The sequence below is a fragment of the Solenopsis invicta genome, chromosome 10 (assembly GCF_016802725.1).
Source record: "Solenopsis invicta isolate M01_SB chromosome 10, UNIL_Sinv_3.0, whole genome shotgun sequence".
Taxonomy (NCBI): domain Eukaryota; kingdom Metazoa; phylum Arthropoda; class Insecta; order Hymenoptera; family Formicidae; genus Solenopsis; species Solenopsis invicta.
In genome coordinates, this window is record NC_052673.1 from 8,382,102 (window position 1) to 8,404,134 (window position 22,033).

General features: G+C 27.4%; 2 protein-coding genes across 9 annotated transcripts in view; one reads left to right on the forward strand and one right to left on the reverse strand.

Annotated features, from left to right (window-relative positions):
- LOC105197287 (octopamine receptor beta-3R) overlaps positions 1-22,033 on the forward strand; it is a 191,948-nt gene that overhangs the window by 129,386 nt on the left and 40,529 nt on the right. For 2 of the 8 annotated variants that reach the window (XM_026136481.2, XM_011163584.3), the window contains exon 1: positions 14,474-20,876. The exons of the other annotated variants lie outside the window; for them this stretch is intronic. The gene's annotated coding sequence lies outside the window, so the exon portion shown is untranslated. Of the gene's footprint in view, positions 1-14,473; positions 20,877-22,033 lie in introns of those variants that run through there. 8 annotated transcript variants of the gene reach the window in all.
- LOC113004132 (venom allergen 4-like) lies at positions 1,176-4,828 on the reverse strand. Its single transcript, XM_026136483.2, has 5 exons — positions 4,671-4,828; positions 3,401-3,503; positions 2,151-2,206; positions 1,576-1,690; positions 1,176-1,464 (listed from the first exon to the last, which is right to left on the reverse strand). The coding sequence occupies exons 1-5, from the start codon at positions 4,704-4,706 to the stop codon at positions 1,361-1,363; spliced, it is 414 nt and encodes a 137-aa protein (XP_025992268.2). The 5' UTR covers positions 4,707-4,828; the 3' UTR covers positions 1,176-1,360.

Consider the following 22,033-nt stretch of genomic DNA (forward strand, 5'->3'; position numbering starts at 1 on the left):
AGATTAATTACAAACTTTAAACGCAAAGATATTTATTTTTTGGTCTTTAATTACTACTTATGGCATTGTGAATAAATGATTCTTTGTATAAGCCAAATGGTCACTAAAAGGACAAAACATTAAAAAATTTTAAATTTTATCTAGATTTAATATTTAATATGAAAACTAAATAAGTAAGTCGTAAAGACAAATGATTTTGGTTACAGTTTCAGCTATGGTTTCAGTAACTTTGCTCTGAGGCTTGGATTGGGGTTGGGAATGTAATCACATTACGTCCATTTCCACCAATGTACGTAGATTAACTTTGAGATTAATTCTCAGTTTAACTTACTTTTAATTTTTTTTTAATTTTTAGAATTAGATAAAGATAAAAGATAAATTAAACCGAGATTAAAGCTAATCTACATTGATGAAGATTGACATTAGTGAGCTATTGAGACTCAATACCACTTAGAAAGTAAATTATAATAATAATAATTTGCATGTAATAGATTCTTGGATCGCCCATTTATAATTACTAATGGCCATTCAATAATTACTGATTACGTCCTAATCTACTTTCTACTCAATATCATAATAAATACAAATTTTGGAATTTGTTCTTTGAATCGGAGTCAATATATTCATGATTTGCAGTGCTGTATTTATAACTGTGACCATCAATGAATGCATTGTTATATTTTAAATGTATTCTATACTAATGATAACATTACTTTTGATAATTTACGACAAGTTATTCATTGTCTTTCAATAATTCTTTTGAAAAAAAAGCAATCATACTAGTCGGAAATAACATATTACCAGTAAAAAACAGAGCATATTTCATTGATTAGATATGGTTATAATACCAAAATCATTTTTATTATTATTTCAAGCTTCAAGTTCATGATTGTGTTTTAAGATTGACAGTGTTCGTCGCGCGGTAATAATAAAAACTGGAAATATATTTAACCCTTAAACACACCGATTCTGTAAAATACGGAAACACATTTTTGGGTCTGGGAGACTTTTTCAAATTTGAGAAGCTGTAATTTTGATTACAATCAATATTTTTCTACGATTTTTTTTTAAACAAAAGTTCAAAATCTCAGGAGTGTGACTGCATAATCGGCATAAAGTTATCTGCTAATAATTAATGTGTGAGAAGTAGGATTTTATAAACATACTCTAAAAAATGCGATTATTCTCATGCACAATATTTTATTGTTAATGCAACATATTAATTGTAATTAATAATTACAAAAGTAACATAGAATTACAAGGAAATATGGATATTCATTTCGTTTATACAGGATTAATGTAAAATATAACTGTTGAATTATGTTGCATTTGTACTTCCAATAAATTTTTCTTACTTATTTTATTTATTTTTGCCATACACTGTCAATTCGAGCAAACCCTTTTTTAGAACACATGACAATAGATTTTTGCTTCTTTCAATGATTGGTCCCGGGCGGTCATACACTACAATTAAAAAGAATTACATACTAATTAAAAATTTCTCAATATATAATCTCAATATACTTTACTTAAAGATAAATTTAAAAAAAAATAATGTATATGTATATTGATTACCTTTCTTTACGCATTTAGAAGCAATTTTCTTGCACAGTTTTATATCAGCAGGACTAATGATCGTCTTCTCGCAATAGTTAATATATTGTTTCGTATTTACACCTTTTGGAGTAAACTACACAAAAAATATTCTCATCATTTAATGTTATTTTATTGTTAAACAGTAAAAGTAAAAAACTTATAAACTACAATTAAAACACATTACTTGTGTATTGTTACAGACTACAAATTATTACAAATTCTATGTAATCTTATGAGAGTCTATATATTCTAATTTTCTATTCAATTGAAACATAGTTATATTAATTACATTAACTATTTCACTTATTTGATATATTTAAAAATTTCTAATCTAGAATAAGAAATAGACTTAATTTTTTTATTTAATAATAAATTAAATTGATTTCTGTTACGCTTAATTAAAATTTAGTCAAAGATTGTTATTATTAGTAAAAATTTAATTTTAAAATTAGATTTAAAGTTAGATTTTAGTATGTTATATTTTATCTAAAATAACAAGTGGTTTTATGTAATATTTATTTTTATATAATTTTTATTTTTACATAAATACTTACTATGCCACGCTTAGTGAATGCACAATACAATACATTGACATTTTTTAAAGGATTTACTGCAACAATCATTAATATAATTTTAAATGCATATGCTCTTACAGTTGAAATCATAAATAATATTTATTAAAATTTTAATATAATTTTCTTCTTTAAATTAATGTGTATTTCAAATAGATTTCTTCATTATTCTGTACGCTTATTTCATTGGCGTTTTTATGAGAGATGTGTTTATATTCTTGGTACTCATCGATTAAAATGTTATTTGAATATTTTCCGAATTTTTTTCTAATTTGCCAATGTTACTTCTTTTTATAAATTTTTTATTAATAAATTTATCAATTAAGATATAAACTAAAATATATTTATTAATAATACAATAATAAATATATTTGAACTTAAACATTAGAGTTTTCATTTTTTACTTTTTATGCTACCGAATATTTTAAGTAATTTTATGTTATATCTTTATTTCCTTAAAATTTTATTTAAACAATAAGGTGATAAATGAGTAATAAATTATAATTATTTACATAAAGGTTGTCTAAAAAATTTGTTCTCACTCTATATGTTTCGGAAACGGTTCCAACTTAGGAAAAGTTGCAAAATAAATATTTGATTATATCGGGGCTATTCTTTGAAGAGGAAAGATTGTCCCCCTTCAAGGGGAGTGCTAGGAAGACTCCAAATAAAAAATTTTATGTTGAAACGTCTCATATTGTAGTATAGTGTAAGAAAAAATATAAAAAGGAGATTTATTTTAAATTATTTTCCTACAAAATAACAAACCATTAATTGTTAACAAAACAATCTATAGAGTAACGCATAGAGTTCTACAAAATCATGACTTAGTTAAATGAAACCAAAGAAATTAACCAGAACCAAATTTTTTTTATAAGACATAATTTGAATTCATTTTTTCTGGAGAACACATTAAAAACAACTGTTACTTTAAAAATTTGAAAACGAAGAAAAGCTAATTGGAACCATAAAAAGTGGTTAATAGTATAACAAACGATTGTTCAGAGAAAATTTTACACACTTTTCGTAAAAGAATTTTTTGTAAGAAGTTGTAAGAGTATATTTTTTGTAAAAAAATGTTTATTGAAATAACGAGTGTGCTTTGAAAATTTGTATTAATTTATTAGAATATTTCAAGAGCTAAGGTTTAGAGAGAGAAAGAGAGAGAGAGAGAGAGAGAGAGAGAGAGAGAAAGAGAGATTTAATATTTAATCTTAATGCTTAATACTTACTTGGATCATTTTCGCGTTTTGGTACTGTTCTTATACATTTTTCTAAAATTCTATTCATAATACTTATTTCCTTAATATCAAGTGCGTAAATTATCTGCGTAAACTAACATTCAAAAGAAAAAATTAATTATTATTATTCTCAAATGTTTTACATAAAAACATTTAATTTAAATTATAACGTACGCATTATATATTTTTTAGCTATAATAAATAACAAATAATTCTTATATTAAATGTAAAAAAGTCTTTGTACAAGATAATGCGTATATTTAGAAATATTAAGATATGTATATAGAGAGTATTATGGCTACTTTATGGACATTACGATTATCCTTATTATCTGTGTAATTAGGTGATAAATTCTAACAATTTCTTATGAAATTATTTGTTTAGTAGCCCGTTTTCTATAGCATTAATAAGCCAAACACAATAGCAGACAATTGTTATAAGGTATTTTTACTTTTAAATACTTTTAAACTTTTTCAATGTATACTTCAGTTCTTAATTATACATACTTCTTCATTGTTTTTAAACTTGAGTGAATTATTACACAAATATGTGCACACTCGTGTGTTCTTTTTGTTACTTAATTTTTCATTCTACTGTATATATTTTGAGTTATGCAAAGGTTAACAATAACATTTTGTTAATATGGCTTTTTAAACAAAATTATTATTTTGAAATACTTCCTCAATAAATCGATTATCATTCTAGAGGATTGTGTTCAAAAGCATTAGTGATATTATTTTACGTTTGTTGTTTAATATTAATCAGAGGTAAAATGATGTTTTTAATAATATCTCTACAGTTTCTGAATACAGAAAGATTTTAAATCAGGAATGTTTTAAACAATAGGAAATTAAAAATATATAATGTGTATATTGTAAATGTATATTATGTAACAGAATATTGTGTTTTTTTTTAATTAAATGAATTTTTTAAGTTTTCTTGTGGCCTAATCATATTACCACTTTTTTTCTTCCACCGATTAAGCATTGCGTTACATTTTTATAAATCTTGTTTTAACTAATAAATACTTCACTACTTTCAGTCTAGAATCTGTGAAACAACATTTTAACAAAAATCATTCAAGTTTTAATATAAAATATTGATTATTAACGTTATTGGTTTAATAAAATAGAAATGAGTGCCATATTACCCTCTTCTCCTCCATATGTGTATACATATTATGTTATTTTTTCTGACAATTTTAATTTGACATTTAATATTCTATGTTTTAAAACAGTATCTACAATTCCTGTGTACTTACCACTAGCAGACATGAAACAAGCACGAAGGTTTTCATTTTTCAAATATTTTAACTGTAAGTATGAGAAGTTGCAGGAGATACTTTTTTCATTTAACATCTCGAGAATACCTCGACAACGTATTTATATTTTGGAAAGGTCATAATATTACAGATAAAAAAAGAACGATTGTTGCTTTATCTAAAAAATATTGTCAATAACGTCATTATCGCATATATTTATTGTTCATACGGATATTATACTCACGAACATATTGCAAGTTCGTGCACGGCAATAAAGGAGAAGAGAGTAATATGGCACTCATTTTTATTTTATTTTATAACTTTATATATAATTAATATTTTATATTTTGAAACCTGAACAGTTGTATTTGTCAAATTGTTGTTTAACAATTTTTAGACTCAAAGTATTGAAATGTTTATTACTTAGGACGTGATTTAAGAAAATGTTACGCATTGCATAATATTCAGAAGAAAAATGTAGTAGTAATATGACTAACCTAAAAATAATTTTTTCAAAATTGGTTTAAAAAAACATAGTATTTTGTAAGAATAATATATATTTTTAATTTTCCATTGTTTGGGATTTGCTTGATTAAAAATTTTCTTGCATTTAAATACAAAATTAATTTTTTAAACTAATATTTAAACTAGCAATGTACACGTATAAGCATATAAATGATCAAATATTAAAAAAAATTTTTTTGTTTTATATTACTTGGTTTTATGTTACAAAATTTATCATTTTTCTTACTATTTTTATAATATTTTATCAAAGTTTTTTGTTACAATTTGCATAAAACATTTTTAAAATTTGCAAAAATATATTTTTAGCATTATAAAAACATTTCTGTGTAAAGTGTTGTAAAATTGACCTCGTTATCATTTTTTTTAGTCAGAAAAAATCATAAAGAAATCTAATTAAAAAGAAAATTGTTTTTGCGATTATTGAAAAAATAAGAAATGATGAAAAAAACAGTTATTTTTAACGCATTTTAACCTATAAGAACATCCTTCAAAGTTTAAAGCACAAACTCCTCCCTCCCTCCTTAAATTTTTTTTTACCTGTGTTATTTTGTCTTTTTCAATACTTTTACATACTCGTATATAGATTCATTTCTATTTTATTTAACATTTAACGGATGTATCTTTATAATTTGTATAATATTAAAAAGATTGTCGCTTTATATTCTAATGCAATTTTATTAAATATTAAATTTTAATAAAATTAAATAAATTTGTGCGGATTTTATTTTTTTTAAATATTACTAAACAAAATAAGCGTGCCCTACGCACGCGCAATAGATAGTTTTTTGATATTGCGTAATTTCCTACAAATTACAAATTTAATATTACATTATTAACTCTAATACACAATTATCAAAATGCGTTCTTCGTGATGACAACAGCTCACAAAGTAAGCACAGCGGAAGAAACAATCAGCATTACAAAAAAGCGTTAATAATACAGACTTCTGAGAAATATGATTATCTATTTAACATGCACTTTTTCAGATAGGAAAAATTCTCTTTTGAAATATATGTTGTAATTAATGACTTCAATTAAACTTCAATTAAAACTTGTATCAAAAGTACAATAATTTTTTGTCTTGAATTTTATTTGTCAATTTTATTTTTAGTACTTATATATATGTATAATAATATATTTATAATTTACTTGGTCTGCACTTCGATTACATTTTTATACTTTTAAATTTTGAAATAGACTGTTTACTTCTTTATTATTATTTGTATAAACTATCGTTCTAGTATATTGTCTAATATAAAGAAGTAATTATTTCTTGTTAAAATATTTCACATATAAATATTATAGTTTTGAAAATTGTTGCATATTTTTAATACAATTTTTTTAGCTATAATTAATTATAATTAAATTTTTATTTATAATTAATTATAAATAAATAATTAATAATAATATTTACAATAAAAGTATAAATACGTAACGTAATATGTATTTTTTATTGTAGTACATGTACACGTACATTTTAACAAAAATTTTAATTCAACTTTTAATATTCTATATGTAAAAAAGTATAATTTCTTCTTATATACGACTAGCAAGTAGCAAGTACAAAGGCTTTTATTCTTTAAATTTTCCAATTGCATCTCCCAAGTGTATTGAAGATACCAGAGACTTTCTATGTATTGTATCAAGATTCATGGAGCATTTTCTGTCAAGAAAATTTAGGAACAGTAAAATATTTAATACGGAAGCGCGAATGTTATCGCTTCTAAAACGTGTTTTGTTTCCTAGATTGTTAAATAATTCGTTACTTGTTACGAAGTTAAAGTTATTTTTTCAGCAACTGTAATTTATGTTTGTTCTTTTCTTTCTATCCGTGACTGTAATTTAGTTACATTCTTTTGTATTTAGTAGTTAATTTGGTAGTTTTACTTTTATAGTTATTTTATACATTTCAAACTTATTCGTATGTTCAACATATATATGGTATATAGTCTGCATTTATTAGAATAAGGTATTACCTTATTATTAGACATGGCCTCCTATGTCAGGAACAATTGTAATTATACAGCAATAATCAGAGACTTACAAAACCATCAGATATCGATGTTCATGTTATTTTCCTTATTTTTTAAATTTCTGTTTTCCATATTGAATCCGCCATTTTTATTTGCTTATTTATGAAATTAGTGATAAAAAAAACTATACACAACATGACCTTATATAATTTTATAACTTCTTGAACTTTATTTGATGGCAGTCCGTCAGACGCGAGAGGATGTCGCCCGCGGGACGCATTTATGGTTTAAATTCAATAACTTTTTAACAAATAGTCGGAAATTAATTAAAAAAAAAAATTAAACTAGAAACGTAGAGCTAATTTGCGTACACAGTCAAATATTTTAAGATTTTTTATTTTTTAATTATTTGTCTTTATATTTCGAAATTTATCATTTTTTTACGATTTTTTACAATTTTTTTAAAGTTTTTTGTTTATGGTTTGCATAAAACATTTTTATAAAATGCAAAAAAATATTTTCTGTATTGTGGGAATATTTCTGCGTAAAATGCCGTAAAGCTGACCTCGCTATCATTTTTTCTTTAACCAGAAAAAATTCATAAAGAAGTCAAGTTCAATAAAAGCTGTTTTTGCGATTATTTAAAAAATGGAGGGTAATGGAAAAAAACTGACAACGTAGTCGTTTTCAGCGCATCAAAATCCTATAGAAACGTCATTCAAAGTTCAAAGCAAAAGGCTCCCCCCAATTTTGTAGACCTGTGTTATCAACGCACTTTGAATCGAACAAAGTCGTTTTTATATAAAGATTTCGTTCAATGTGTAGTGCGCTGATAATGAAATAAAAGTGCTTTGATAAATAAATATTATAATTTTTATCTGTGCATATATGTATCTACATATATGGAAACATATAAATTTATTTGAACTTTAAAATTTATACGGATTATATCTAGGAAGAATGAATAATGTAGCGCCTGCGAATTGGCAGTCCGATTATTAAAACGTACGATTAAAATAATTCGTACGTAAATTTATTTTTATTTGTTTCATTTTTATGGAATAGTTGTGATAAATTCTATGGTTATATGTACACGTGTGTTGCGATAAAAATGATTCATTGCCAATTGCATGATAAATAAACGTGCAATTTAAAGTATAAATATGTGAAATATAAAATTACATATTTTTCTACCATTGCATATTATTTATCACAATATACTATAATTTCAAGTTATTATAGATACCTTGATGTCATTGTGCTTTCATTATTGATTCGTTTATTAAAATATCTGAGCCGAATAAGGTCTCTTTAATTTATTTTACTTTTTAAAAACTTTATTTATGAGGATGTCGAAAAAATTAAGTTAGAATAAAATATTTATTTTAACCGTCCACAAAAGTGAAATATATCCTTCATATTTATAAATAAAAATATATTTATTTTATAATCTCATTGTTTGTCAATGTTATTTAATTAGTACAATAATTAATTTGAACAAGAGTTGCACATAATTTGTCGAAATACATGACGTAAAAATAATGTAACATATTGAAACACGAGTTTGACTAATAGATAGGAGAAGAAAGTTTATGATAAATATTAACATTCTTATATTTGTTAATTTATTGATTCGCATTCTATAGATTATAGATAAATTAGAATAATAGTAATTTGCATGTAATAGATTCCTGTTCATTTATAATTACTAATGGCCATTCAATAATTACTGATTACGTCCTAATCTACTTTCTACTCGATATCATAATGAATACAAATTTCGGAATTTATTCTTTGAATCGGAATCAATATATTCATGATTTGCAGTGCTATACTTATAACTGTGACCATCAATGAATGCATTGTTATATTTTAAATGTAATCTATACTAATGATAACATTACTTTTTTGATAATTCACGACAAGTTATTCATTGTCTTTCAATAATTCTTCTTAAAAAAAAAAGGCAATCATACTAGTCGAAAATAACATATTACCGATGAAAAATAGTGCATATTTCGTTGATTAGATATGGTTATAATACCAAAATTATTTTTATTATTATTTCAAGCTTCAAGTTTATGATTGTGTTTCAAGATCGACAGTGTTCGTCGCGCGGTAATAATAAAAACTGAAAATATATTTAAGATTTAAATAAAAAAAAAATGTTGGGCATTAAAATCCAATCTTGACCGTAGTCGACATTTCTTTAACAACTTATTTGTGAACATTTTTTAAGTCCGATAAAAAACTGCTAGGAATATTCTCTAAATTGGAGTGTGTTATTTACTAAAAGATGATGAATAGTCTAATTTCAGTGATACATGAAAAAATGATTTATTAAAATAATTAAGAACTTTATTAATTCAGTAAATCTAGAGCCGCAAATATTTTGACAGTTGCAGCTTTTTATATTAAAATAGCAAAGTTTTACAGTTGAATAAAATTAGCGAGTATAACTAGTTATAATTTTATAATAGTTATAATTTCATACTACAGTAAACTTATACACTATAAATTTAATACAGTAAGACAACTTTGTATAAAAATCAATCGAATATATAGACTAAAAGTTTTAAAAAATACTGGCTAAGATGGCGCATACTTTTGCAGTAACGAAGATGACTTGTTATACTAACAATTTTAATTGCAAGGAATTTGATCATATCGGTAATTGCTTTCCGACACAATTTCTTTGAACTATCAAATTTCTTTAATTATAGATGTTAAACTTACGCAGTAAGTTACAGTTTTGCTAAATTACTCAATATATTCTTTCCATGATATTTATAACATTAATCAGTAATATATGTATTGTTTTTTAGTAATAGTACACTAGTTTTGATTAATGAGAGTACTTCCCACTTTATTGAAATTATTAAAAAACAGTAAATGTCACACTAAAGACTAAAGTTGTTAATTGATCAAATTTTTCAACCTGATTAATTTCCGTTAGTTAAAATTTTTTTTATATGTTTAACTCATATACATAAAATATTTCAACTTTAAGCATCTATTGAGTCGTTAAGTATAAAACTTTACACATGTACATATTACAATATCCAGATATTCCAATAAATGCTTAAAGTTGAAATATTTTATGTATTTGAGTTAAATATATAAAAAAATTTTATATATATATATATATATTTAACTATATATATTTAACCCAATATATATTTAACTCAAATGTATAAATAATTGAATTAAAGAAATTTAATTAAGTAAAAATTTTAATCAAGTTAACAACTGTTTTCCTTAGTGCAATGAAAGCCACTGATCACTTTATAAATTCATGCAGTTATAGCACGGTAAGTCAGTAAGATCTGACTGATTCAATATTTAGTGTGTAAGTAAATGCAACATATATTCTTTTATTATTAACAAAATCAAGTACAATATTAGATAATATAAGATGATATACAGAAATTTGAATTTTCTTTCAAAAAGAAAATCAGACATAAAAATTTTTACTTTGAGACAGATGAAAAGATTCGTCGGACAAAGGTAAAATCAATTTCCGTTACGAATTTCCGGACACGGCACATGTCACCACCGGTTTAGGAACCACCCTACCGTGAAAAGTGGACAGTATCGGAAAAACGACAGTGTTCTAACTGGTCAGTCTCACATACACAATCAGAGAACAGATAACGAATGTAAAATGCGACGCCATCTGTCCAAGTCAGCTTGCATCTCGCATCTTCAGGAAAATAATTCACAAAGAATTATTATTATTATTTTTTTTTAATGGAATTCAATCCATTTGTACGCTTTTTTTCGAATGTTTAAAAAAATTACACTAAAATATACACAGCGTTTGCCGTTATCTATATAAAATTAACTAAATAATCATCCAAATAAAGGAATTGCTTTATTTTGTCTTTCACTAGATTATTATAATTTGTATTATTTTTATCTGTAGTTTAGATAAAAAAAAATACTATGTTTTTCAAATTATCTAAAATAATGTAAACAATAACAAGAATAAAGTACTGTTTTTACAGCCTTAACTTCCAAGTCATTTATCTTAACAAGTGAATTTTTCAAAGTGTTAACAGAGTTGCGTTTCGAATTGAGTGCTAGTACAGAAAATATATAGTGTATAGTACATAACATAAACTATAGATTTTTTTAGTGCTGCAATGTATATGTATGTTAGAATGTAGTTGAGATTGCATAAATCAGTCATAGTGCAATATATGAAAATTGCTTCAACACTATTATAAAAAAAAACTTTTACGAGGATGTACTTTTTAATTTTGTCAGTTATTATATTTGAATTTTATATATTCTTCCTATTATCTTATATTTTTAATTTTGATTTTTATTTGCGTATTGATTTCAAAGATGAATATTTTTTGTCAGATTAAATTAGTTAAAAAACTTTTGTTTGCAAAAAATAAATTTTATATTTTTATTTATTTAGAAATAAAAGTAAAAATATATTGTTTTTACATCCTAAATTCTTTTGATCAATGGCAATATTATCTAAAAATTATTCTAGATAAAACTATGTATAATTTTATCTTTTATCGATATAAATCATCTTTAATTAAATTATCTTTATTTTTATCTAAGGTACCCTTACATGTAATTTATTTTATCTTTGTATAGATAATTTCAAGTTATTTAAGCGCAACACAAATACATGAGCTCTTCTTAGTTTAATCATATGTTCATTTCAGCCAATTATTATATATAATTTTACTTATTTATATTTTTATTTATTTCCTTTACTTGTTGTTTTAGTTAATATTTTTATATATAAAAAAATTTGTTTTAATTTTTTTAAATTTAATTTAGTTTCACTTTTTTAAATTTAGCTATATCCTTATGGATGTTGGAAGTTCAAAAAACAAGGAAAATATGATGGTGTCCAATTAAACTTTGTAGGATAAAAGAACGTTTCATTTTTTTACGAGGAAATAAGAAATCTTGTATCCTCTAAATACATTTTTTTTTTTAATTTCGAACTCAAAAAGAGGCTTGATGTAGGTATACGAGTCAAATATCTGTTTCGCAAATAACATTTATACAATTTCGCGTGAAACTCTTTCACACTTACTCGGTGTGCGTAGTTGAAGAAAATTTCTCTCCCTCTACGGTCGTCGGAATAAGATCAGAACTTCTTACTACGCCGATGTACTTAAGTTCCTTGTAGAGGGCAAAAAGTTAGAACGAGGTGGCAATTCGAAGAGTCAGCATAATCTACGTTCTCGTCGGTCAAAGTGAAGCTTCACTTATCGCCTTTCTCTATAATGTAAACGACATTTTCCTAAATTTACTTAAGTCGCTTCAACGAATTAATTCAAATTTTAGATTCTATTTCATTAATCTGTTAAAATAAAATTCGCATTGGTTTAAATTACTTAATAAATTCGAACGAATCTCAGCGCGAGGGACCTTGAAGAGGCACACGAAACTGGCTCACTCGTCGTTGCGTGCGGTCGCTCCTGCTTTTCGCGTGATCGCCGCCTTTCGAGCGGCGCGCGCCCTCGAGGAGGAAGCGATACCCTCGAAGAGGCGATTTCGAGAAAACGAGAGCGTGCAGTTACAGCAAAATCGCGCGCGCGAAGGGAAACACGTGCGCGGCCTCGGTGCTTTCGCGCGAAGGCCGCTCGTCATTATTACGTGCCCCGCGAACCAATCGATCTCACGCATACGGACTTGGATAGTGGTACGTAAGAAAGATTTTACCTTTCTCTTTCTCTTTTATCTCTATCTCTTTTTCTCACTTTCTTTCACAACTTTTAACTTACAATTATACATGACGGTTGCTGATCGGATCTTTTGGACTTTCATTTAACTATACCTCATAAATATAACATACGAACTGTAATGCACTAATAATTCGTGTCGTTAGTGCTTTCCATGAGCTTAATATATAACGCTTTCTCTAATATTAACAGAGGAAAGTCGCTAATATCGACATAGGTCTTCTAAAGCGAAACCTTATTTCTCGAAAGTTAAACATCGCACTTTATTATTAATGCTGATAAAAACGCACGATTGGGTTAGATAAAATTAAAGAATTAAAAATAAGAAAGAATTTAAAAAATGTGATTCATACATTCACGGTTTTATACTATATATAAAGTTCTACTAAAAATGAATTTTTTCAAGAGGAAGAATAACATTCACACGATTTTCTTTTACAAATTGGATAGTGAATATATTATAGATAATTTTATATCATTTTACATCTACGTAGCGTTCTAAAACTGTTTTATCTATATTTTTCCTTTTCTTATTTTTCTCGCAAGGCAGCTTTAAACGTAAAATTGAGGTACAGCGTAAACTGGCACATCTGTCGATAGGAAAGACTATAGTAAAAACTATATATAGGATAGAATGACAGGCATGAGATCTATCACTGTTCAGTTAAGAACATAATCTAATTTTTATATTTTATCGCGCTATACATTATATCTTGTAGAATAGCATAATTTGTATAAATAAATCGACAAAAAAACATTTTAATTTGAAGTGAAAGACATCTAGAAATTCTCATATACATTAATTCTTATTTTGTGCAAATGACTCATATTGAAGGAAAAGGAAAAGAAAATGTAGCATTACTATCTGCTATAATTGTACATCAGTTTTGAGACTCATTTTGTTAAGTGCTCATTTTCGTTTATCTTACAAAAATCAGTGTTGGGTAAAAATCTGGTTTAAAAAAAAACCAAAAAACCAGGTTTTTTTTATTTAAACCTGGTTTTTGGGGTTTTTTTAAATTTGTTTTATATGTTAATGCAATTTTAATATTTAAAATTATAATATATAATATAATATTTAGCACTTTTAATATTTAATATTAAAGTTATTTTAATATTTATATAAGAATTTTAAAACATAAACAAATGCTTTTGCTACACAATTAACAATACTCTAAAAACATATATGTACGTTTTCATTTGGATTATAAGAGATCCCTGCATTTGTCTGTTTTTTAATGATTTATTTTATTTTTCATTTTTTATCTTTTTGACATTGAAATAAAATAGAATGAAACAATATTGTACATTATTTTAAATTGCTAAATAAAATAGATTCAACCATTAAATAGTAGGAACTAATAAAAATTTATTATTTGTAAATTGTAATTTTAATTACAAATAAAAAGTTTGTGTATCAGTTTTTATTATATAATATCAAGATGTTTTTTTTACTCTTAGTTCGGGTGACTTTTATTAAAAAAAAAGAGAGATTGAAGAAGACTGTAAAAACTAGTAAGCTCATTTTTTTATATAAATTACTAAATACTTATTAATTACAAAAATTATATAATTTTTATGTAATTAATATAATATTTATGTAGTGATATATTACGTAATGAATAATATAAAATTTTTTGTAATTTTGTATTTTTATAAATATTGTTTGTGTAATAAAAAAGTTTCTTCATTAAATTTAAAATTATTATTATTATAGAAATAAGGACTTCACACATTTCACTCATTTTGGGCGCAGAGTTTCTCTAGAAAATTTTATATATTTAAAAATAAAATTAAAAAAAAACCAAAATAATGGTAAACCATAGTTTTATTTTTAAAAAACCACGTGATTTAAACCGTGGTTTAAATTGTGGTTTAAACCATTTGGTTTAAACCATGCCAACCATGCAAAAAATTATTGCAAATTTTAAAACGATATTATAAAAACTAGCGAATAACAGTTTGAATGCAAGTGTTGTTAACTTTGACGGTAAAAGTGCATGACGCTATCGTACATTGAAAATATTAGTGAGGATATTAGCTACAGTTTAAATAAATATTGTCTGGATACACTTTTACTGTCCCGGAAAAATTGGGTAGATTGATAAGAAAAGCAAAACAAGATGCATTAAACATTTTAGAAAAGAACAAAGATTGTATACAGTATAGAGTGCGCCGATTGCAATGCTTTGTACATTGTGCAAACTAAACGCCATTTAGAAACACGCGTCAAAGAACGCAGAAATAATGTTGAAAAGTATGAAAGCGGCCACTCTGTCGTACACAAACACCGAGTAATCGTGAATTTAATTGGTCGGCACAAATTTTATATGATAAAAAGAACAGGGCAAAAGAGAGTCTGTGGAAACGTTTTTTATAACAAAAAAAAACCACAATAACACAATTAACCTACAAAAAGACACTGAAAATTTAAATCTGATTTATAACGTGTGCTTAATGTTCTTCCTAATCTCTCGTTTCTTTTTTCGTTTTATCAAGATGTACGTGCTTTTGACAATCGTTGACTTATCTTATTAATTTTAAATACTTAAATATCAAATTTTGCTGCTTTATGCATACACTGTTGGTAATGGAAACACGTAAGCCCAGTAGATATTTTGTGTTTTGTTCTTCTTCTCATTTATTTCAAAGTTTCTTTTTCTTTTTAGTACTGAATTGATGAAATCTTTAGAAAGAACTCACGGATGGTCGTGTGTTTCCATAATAAATGTTTCGCATTAATATTAATGTTTCAACCGACTCACTTGAAAAGAACCTAAACCTAAGGTCGAAACGTTGTGAATAAATTTAATTGTTAAACACAATTCTTGATTAAATTCTAATTATTTATTATTATAAAAACTGTTATATCATTTGATACAATAGAAAACGTTTTCTAATAAAAATAACAGTATATATTTATATTTCCAAAGTTTCTTTCTCTGCAGAGAAAGGAGTACAATCTTATATAAGGAGTACAATCTTATATAAGGAGTACAATCAAAGTGACATTAGCGATCCTCTGTTGCAACAGCCTCATCATTTATTTTTCAAATAATCAATCCAGTACGATTCATATTTTGACGGAAGAAATGTTTCATTAATGAACTAATGAATATTTCATATACATTATTTTTGTGCTCTGCTGCGCTTCTGGATTTAGATAGATATGACGTAAACTTTTGTTCCCTGTAACTACTTACTTTTATTCGCCGATACGTATGGCGATACGAGAGTTGCGAAATATGGCATCGATTGAGGCGGAATTGTTCGCGAGCGTGTGCAGTTATTGAGATAAATTAGTATAATACGCCGCTAAGGTTGCAGCAATAAAACGTCATTTCTTTTCTCGAGATCTCGGATCAAGGTTTCCTCAATCATTATGCTTCTGCGCATTCACTACGTACGAGTAATTTACCGAATGATTTTGACTTTTTGCGTTGGGTTTCTTAAATAATACTTTCTCTCTCTCTCTCCTTCTCCGTCTTTTTTTTTTTGTAAAGAACTCAATTTTATCGGTGCGCTTTCATTTATATCTGAAGCTGCACTTATGTGCAATCTAAAGCGAACTGATTACTGTCATTGCTGACGAAAATAAACGGTGGTAAAAAGTTGACGATAAAAATAACTCACGAACTATACATTTCCTCGCAGACCGCCCGTTTTCCATATTATAATTAGCATCGGCGGCTGCACCCTTCACTTATACTCATGTCGTATATGCAAATATTTGTACGGCGTAAAGACAATGCATTTCTATGCATATCCAAGCTCGAGCATCCAAATATGCGACCTTATATCATTCAAACAATAGAATCGTCCGGCGAAGTCGTTAGTGAACGCAAAACAATAGATCTGTTCGTTTTACTTGTGTTTCTCTACCCGATGTACTTTTCCTCTCCCTTCTATATTTAGAACATTAATCAAGTTCAAATAATAACAAAAATGAAATGCTTTTAAATTTGGTACGTCTCTCTGAATAGAACTTCACAAATGGTCTCTCCACTCTTTTCGAAAAGAAAAAAATTAATTACTTTATAAAAGTACTAAAAAATACTAACGTGCGCATTCATGCAGAGTTTGAAACGTTACTTCATAAAAGTAACACGTTATGGTTACTATTACTTTTTGTAAAATGTAACTCGTTACTGTTATACGTAGTAACGATCTGTCACTTTGTTTGTTACTCTTTTGAAATGTTAAAAAATAAGATATTAGATTTTTTTAAATTCTATTATTTAATAATCTATATTAAATGTAATCATCAATACATTAAAATTTTAAACTTTAAACTAGATTTTATATAATAAAGTTTTTTTTTGTTTATATTAAACTTATCTGTTAAATCTTCTCGGTACGTGACCTGAATAAGGTCCAATTAATTTATTTTTTAAAAACTTTATTTTACGGAAATCAAAATAAACTCTTTATTACAATTATAAAAATATAATATAATTTCTACCTAAATATTGGTAAATAAACAAAAAAATTTGTTCACACATTTTTGTAAACAGACATTGGGTCTTATTTTACATGCTTATAAATATAATAAAATTCGAATAAAAATCAAATTGAAAATAATAAAGAAACTAAACATTATCTTCTAAATCAGTTATAAAATAAATATTAACAAAAAACGAAATTCTCTAAGGTTTACTGTGTTGTTAAACATCAAAATAATCTTTAATCTGATTTTTAATTAATCTTCTAATTTTGAAAATTTTTAGCTATTTGGATACAATTGTTTTAATCTTGCAAAAGTTAACTACATTGAAATCCTTATCTTTTGGTGTAAACTGGACTCACAATAGAGTCCGATGGAAAATTCGGTTTCGGTTTCGGTTACGGCCAATTTCGGCTAAAAATTGATGTTTCGGTTAGAGTTCGGTTTCAACCGAGATTGCAAAGGAATTTCGGGAAAACTGATCCAGTTTTGACTTGCAACACCTTGCAATACTGAGTGAAATAAAATTTACAATACAAAACAATTATTACTTAAAATTTATCAATTATAAAGTCTATTACCGATATAAACCTTGTTGGAGCGTGAGATAGTAAGAATAGTGAAAATCTTCTACATTATTTTACAAATATAATTAATTAATGAAAACTCTGGCAGTCAGTTTCGATCCTCTTCAGTGTAACAATAATTTATATGCGGACTAAAGAAAGAACTCGGAGTATTAACTTACAAACTATAATAACCGCGAGAGAAGACTCATATCGGTTATTGTTTTTATAACTAATTTATTCTTAGCGCAATAATTAGCCTTTATATTATTAATGAAGTAAGGAGGTAACAATAAATTGAGCAATTTTATCTTATTAACTAAAAACTCATTTTATGTTAAATGTTTATTATATCCAATGATTTTCCGAAGACTTAAAAATAGTTTTATTTTATGTTTTGAAATCGTGTTGTTATTGAAATGATATGGTTATAATATTAGGGTATTATATAACATGCTATAGATTGTGATAATTGAATTATAATACTAGAATGGTGATAATTTATATAATTATTTCAATACTTAAATTATGAGATTTATAAAAAAAGAAGTAAACGATATATATATGTGTGATATACATATATGTACGTGGGCATTGTATATGTATGTAGTTTTTTTAGGATTTTCATGAAACTTGCGGTTTTCGGTTTCGGTTTCGACTGCAATTGACACATGACCGAATATTCGTTTTCGATTTCGAAATTAAAGAAGATTGTTTTGGTCAGACTCTACTTCATACAAATAATAAAGATCATAAAGCTGACTATACAAGTGACTTTATTTAATAAGTACGTTATTACTAAAAAAGTATACTTAATAAAATATATAAATTTTTTTTCTATAATTGGAATGAATAATGTTATAATAAACTATGATGTACTATAAAATAGAATAGTTTAGTTTTCAGTAAATTTTTGTGAAAACTGCTTGTACACCCACTTTGTCACGACCCAAATTTCGTGCAAAAGCAAAACAGCGCAATTTATTTGTTAGCAACTGTCGCCGTCATATTGCCATGATGGTGGCAGAATTATTTGCTTAAACTTTTGCTTGCACGTTGCCAAAATAATATAATACTTTTTATCTTATTGTCAGATGTTGCCGCTCAAAATTGCCGTAATCATCCTTTTTCTGCCGCAATTGTTGGAAAGTTGCTGTAAAGTTGCAATACTCAGTTTCCGTGTTTTTTTGCTTACAAAATATTACATCAAATGAGGACTCATCTTGTCGGCAACTTGCTTGCAACAAGTTTAACAAGTTGCCGGTAAAATGTCGACGAAATGTTAAATGGGAAGTTTTTGTTGCATTAAACAGATGGTTTACTTCTAAGTTCTAATTCCCTAGCCTCCCTTTACCTACTTTCCGTAGTGTGCAAAATGCGTTTTTATGTGAGCGTTTTTAAATTCAAAAGCGAGTCTTATTTGGCTCAGGTACTATAATTCTTTATATTAACATCTTTATTTTTTAGTATATTTATCTTTATAGAAAAAATTGATAGAATTCATAGAATAGGCAATTCATGAAAGCAGATTTTATCCAAAATTCATTATTTTTAAATTATTATTAATAATGTTACAAGTATATCATTTCTCGCCAGAACCAAAAAATCTTTAGCTTTACGTTATATGTATATTATAGACTTTCCCGTACCAATGGGCATTGACTATCGGAGGCTAAATATAAAATACAAAATATTTTTTAACATTCGAAGTATGTTATAAAATATAAAAATAACAAAACTTATATAATTGCATTTGCTGCACGTAGCCTTTGATCTGGTACGCAGATTACGGTTTATGTATATCTGCGCACTAAAAAGCTGCGCGAATTTATTGAATTTATTGAAAAAGGTACAAAAATAATAAAGAACTAACACATAATGGTAAAAAAAAATTGAATTTATTACTGTAGTATAACGATGTTACTATTACAGGCTGAAAAGAGTAACGATTTTCACCGAAAAAAAGAGTAGCGATAACGATTGAAAGTTAGAAGTAGCACTCTATGTTTTCCAACCGTGCATACAAGCACGTGTACGCGTATAATGAACAGCGTATTTCGCGTATGCATAAAGAAGGTTAATTACACGGAAACATATGAGATATTGTTATATTAACTCACTTTACATTACGTTATGTCGCACTTTGTATGTTTTCACATGAAATTACTCAAATAATTGCGAGCGTTAAAATCAAAGGTCATGCAGTTGCTTTACCCAAGAGTAGGAGTGTAGAATAGGAATTGGACATACCTCTTGTACGTCCAATTGATTTTACATATAAATCATTTACACAACTTATGTTGTTATTTCGCATGTACATCTCATGTTTCACTTTACCTTATCTGAAAGTAAACGCGGATGCTTCGAGTCAAAGGTTAAATTATCAATATCCCGCTTTGGTATCCCTTTCTTTATGCATTGCTATACACGGCGAAGGGCGGCACTAGACGAGAAAGCAAGAGAGAGGTAAAGAGAAAGAGAAAGAGAGAGAACGAGAGAGTTCGAGGGGGAGAGAAACGCGGCGCCGTAGCGAACGTCGCGACGCTCAGTCTACCGGCGTCGTCCGAACATGTACGATCCGTCAAGGCGTTACTACTCTCCGCTACTCGAAATCGCCGCCACCGACGACGACGACGACGACGACGACGGTCTCGTCGCGACCTTGCCCGCGAAAGATCGATCCGACAGCATGTCGCGGATTAGAGCGGAACACCGGTGTCCTAGAACCGGTCCTGCCAACGTTTCTCCAACTAACAGTGCAGTTTAAAGAATTGTGGTTTAAAGAATTTATATCATATATAAATACAATATATCGCTCCTTCATTGTTTACGGAAGACTTTGAAGAAATACTCAACAGGCACTGAACTTCATTCGACATTGAAAGCTCAGTAGTAACAAGTAGCAGCATACAAGTGATACTCGATAGTGTTCAGTAGAAAAATAAAAAGAATATATGTATAACAAGTTATTTCAAATGGTAGCAAATTAATTTTATTTTACTTTGTACTAAGTGCAATTATTATGTATTGCAATTTATTGTTTTCACGCGAGTTGAGGTACGACAATGTCATAAATTAATAACAAGAAGCCTAGCAGTTGCTTAAAATTTCACCAAGTCTCTCATTTATTTAAGAGCTCGGCTCATGTAAAATTTACTCAAATCTCATTTATAAGTAAAATGTTTCACTTGCTTTTGCGAAACTTTTGTATCGCCGCTTGTTAAATGCACATATACATATATACGCAGTTAAAGTGTCGCAGTTAAATGGCAATATTGAGCGTGGTACTCGCGATGGTCAATAATAATAATAATACGTCCCGTTGGCTGTGAGAAGTGTTGACTGACATTGGCAGAATCGATTCCTAGATCGCACCGAGATCGCGAGTGCGAAAATTTTCTTCTAACGCGCAATAATGTGAATAATGTCATCGGCCTCGCGAGAGTGGTTCGATTCGAATCATTTCACGGCTACTTAATGGCAACGGAAAGTGAAAGAGTTTCGATTAATTGCCGCGCCGTTAGCGAAACAATTCGAAGCGGAATCGGTTCGCGGCATTGATAACGCTTATCGCTCGCGATGGTGGTTGGAAACGCGAAAGAGTCACCCCGCCGCTGTTGCGCGCTTGCGTCCCCCGTTGTGGCGTCCTTGGACGCGGTTACCCGGAGCCAGCGTCTAGACGTCAAGACGCGCTTTTAATTTCTCCGCCTTTTTGAAACGGATAGATGGGGTGGTAGGATAAAATAACGAGACGTGATCTGTTGGTTTTACCTCGCTTCAAGGTTGCCAATTCATCGATGGTCTTTTTTTTTCGTCGCGGTGAGATAAACTTAATCCTCAGGATTTTAACATCGGAATATCCGGTTTCGATAATATCTCAGATTATACACGATTTACGTCCGAAACTGCTATAAGAAATCTACGATAGTTTTATGGAAATTTTAACTTCTTTTGTTTTACGCAGGCAGTGAAGTAAGCTTAATCTTTTAAAACTTTTGAGGTATAACAGCATTTTGATTGGGATTTATTATTATTATATTAATAATATTATAACGAAATTTTAACTTGCACGCGTTAATTTTTTTCAACTTGCTAATGTTTATTTTATTTTATTATTATTGTCAGTGGTAATTAT

Coding starts and splice junctions, on each gene's coding strand:
- LOC113004132 (XM_026136483.2), bottom strand. CDS start 4,706: ATGAAAACCTTCGTGCTTGTTTCATGTCTGCTAGTG. Junction 1,691..2,150: donor CATTCACTAAGCGTGGCATA/GTAAGTATTTAT, acceptor TTTTTTGTGTAG/TTTACTCCAAAAGGTGTAAA. Junction 1,465..1,575: donor TTCTAAATGCGTAAAGAAAG/GTAATCAATATA, acceptor TTTTAATTGTAG/TGTATGACCGCCCGGGACCA.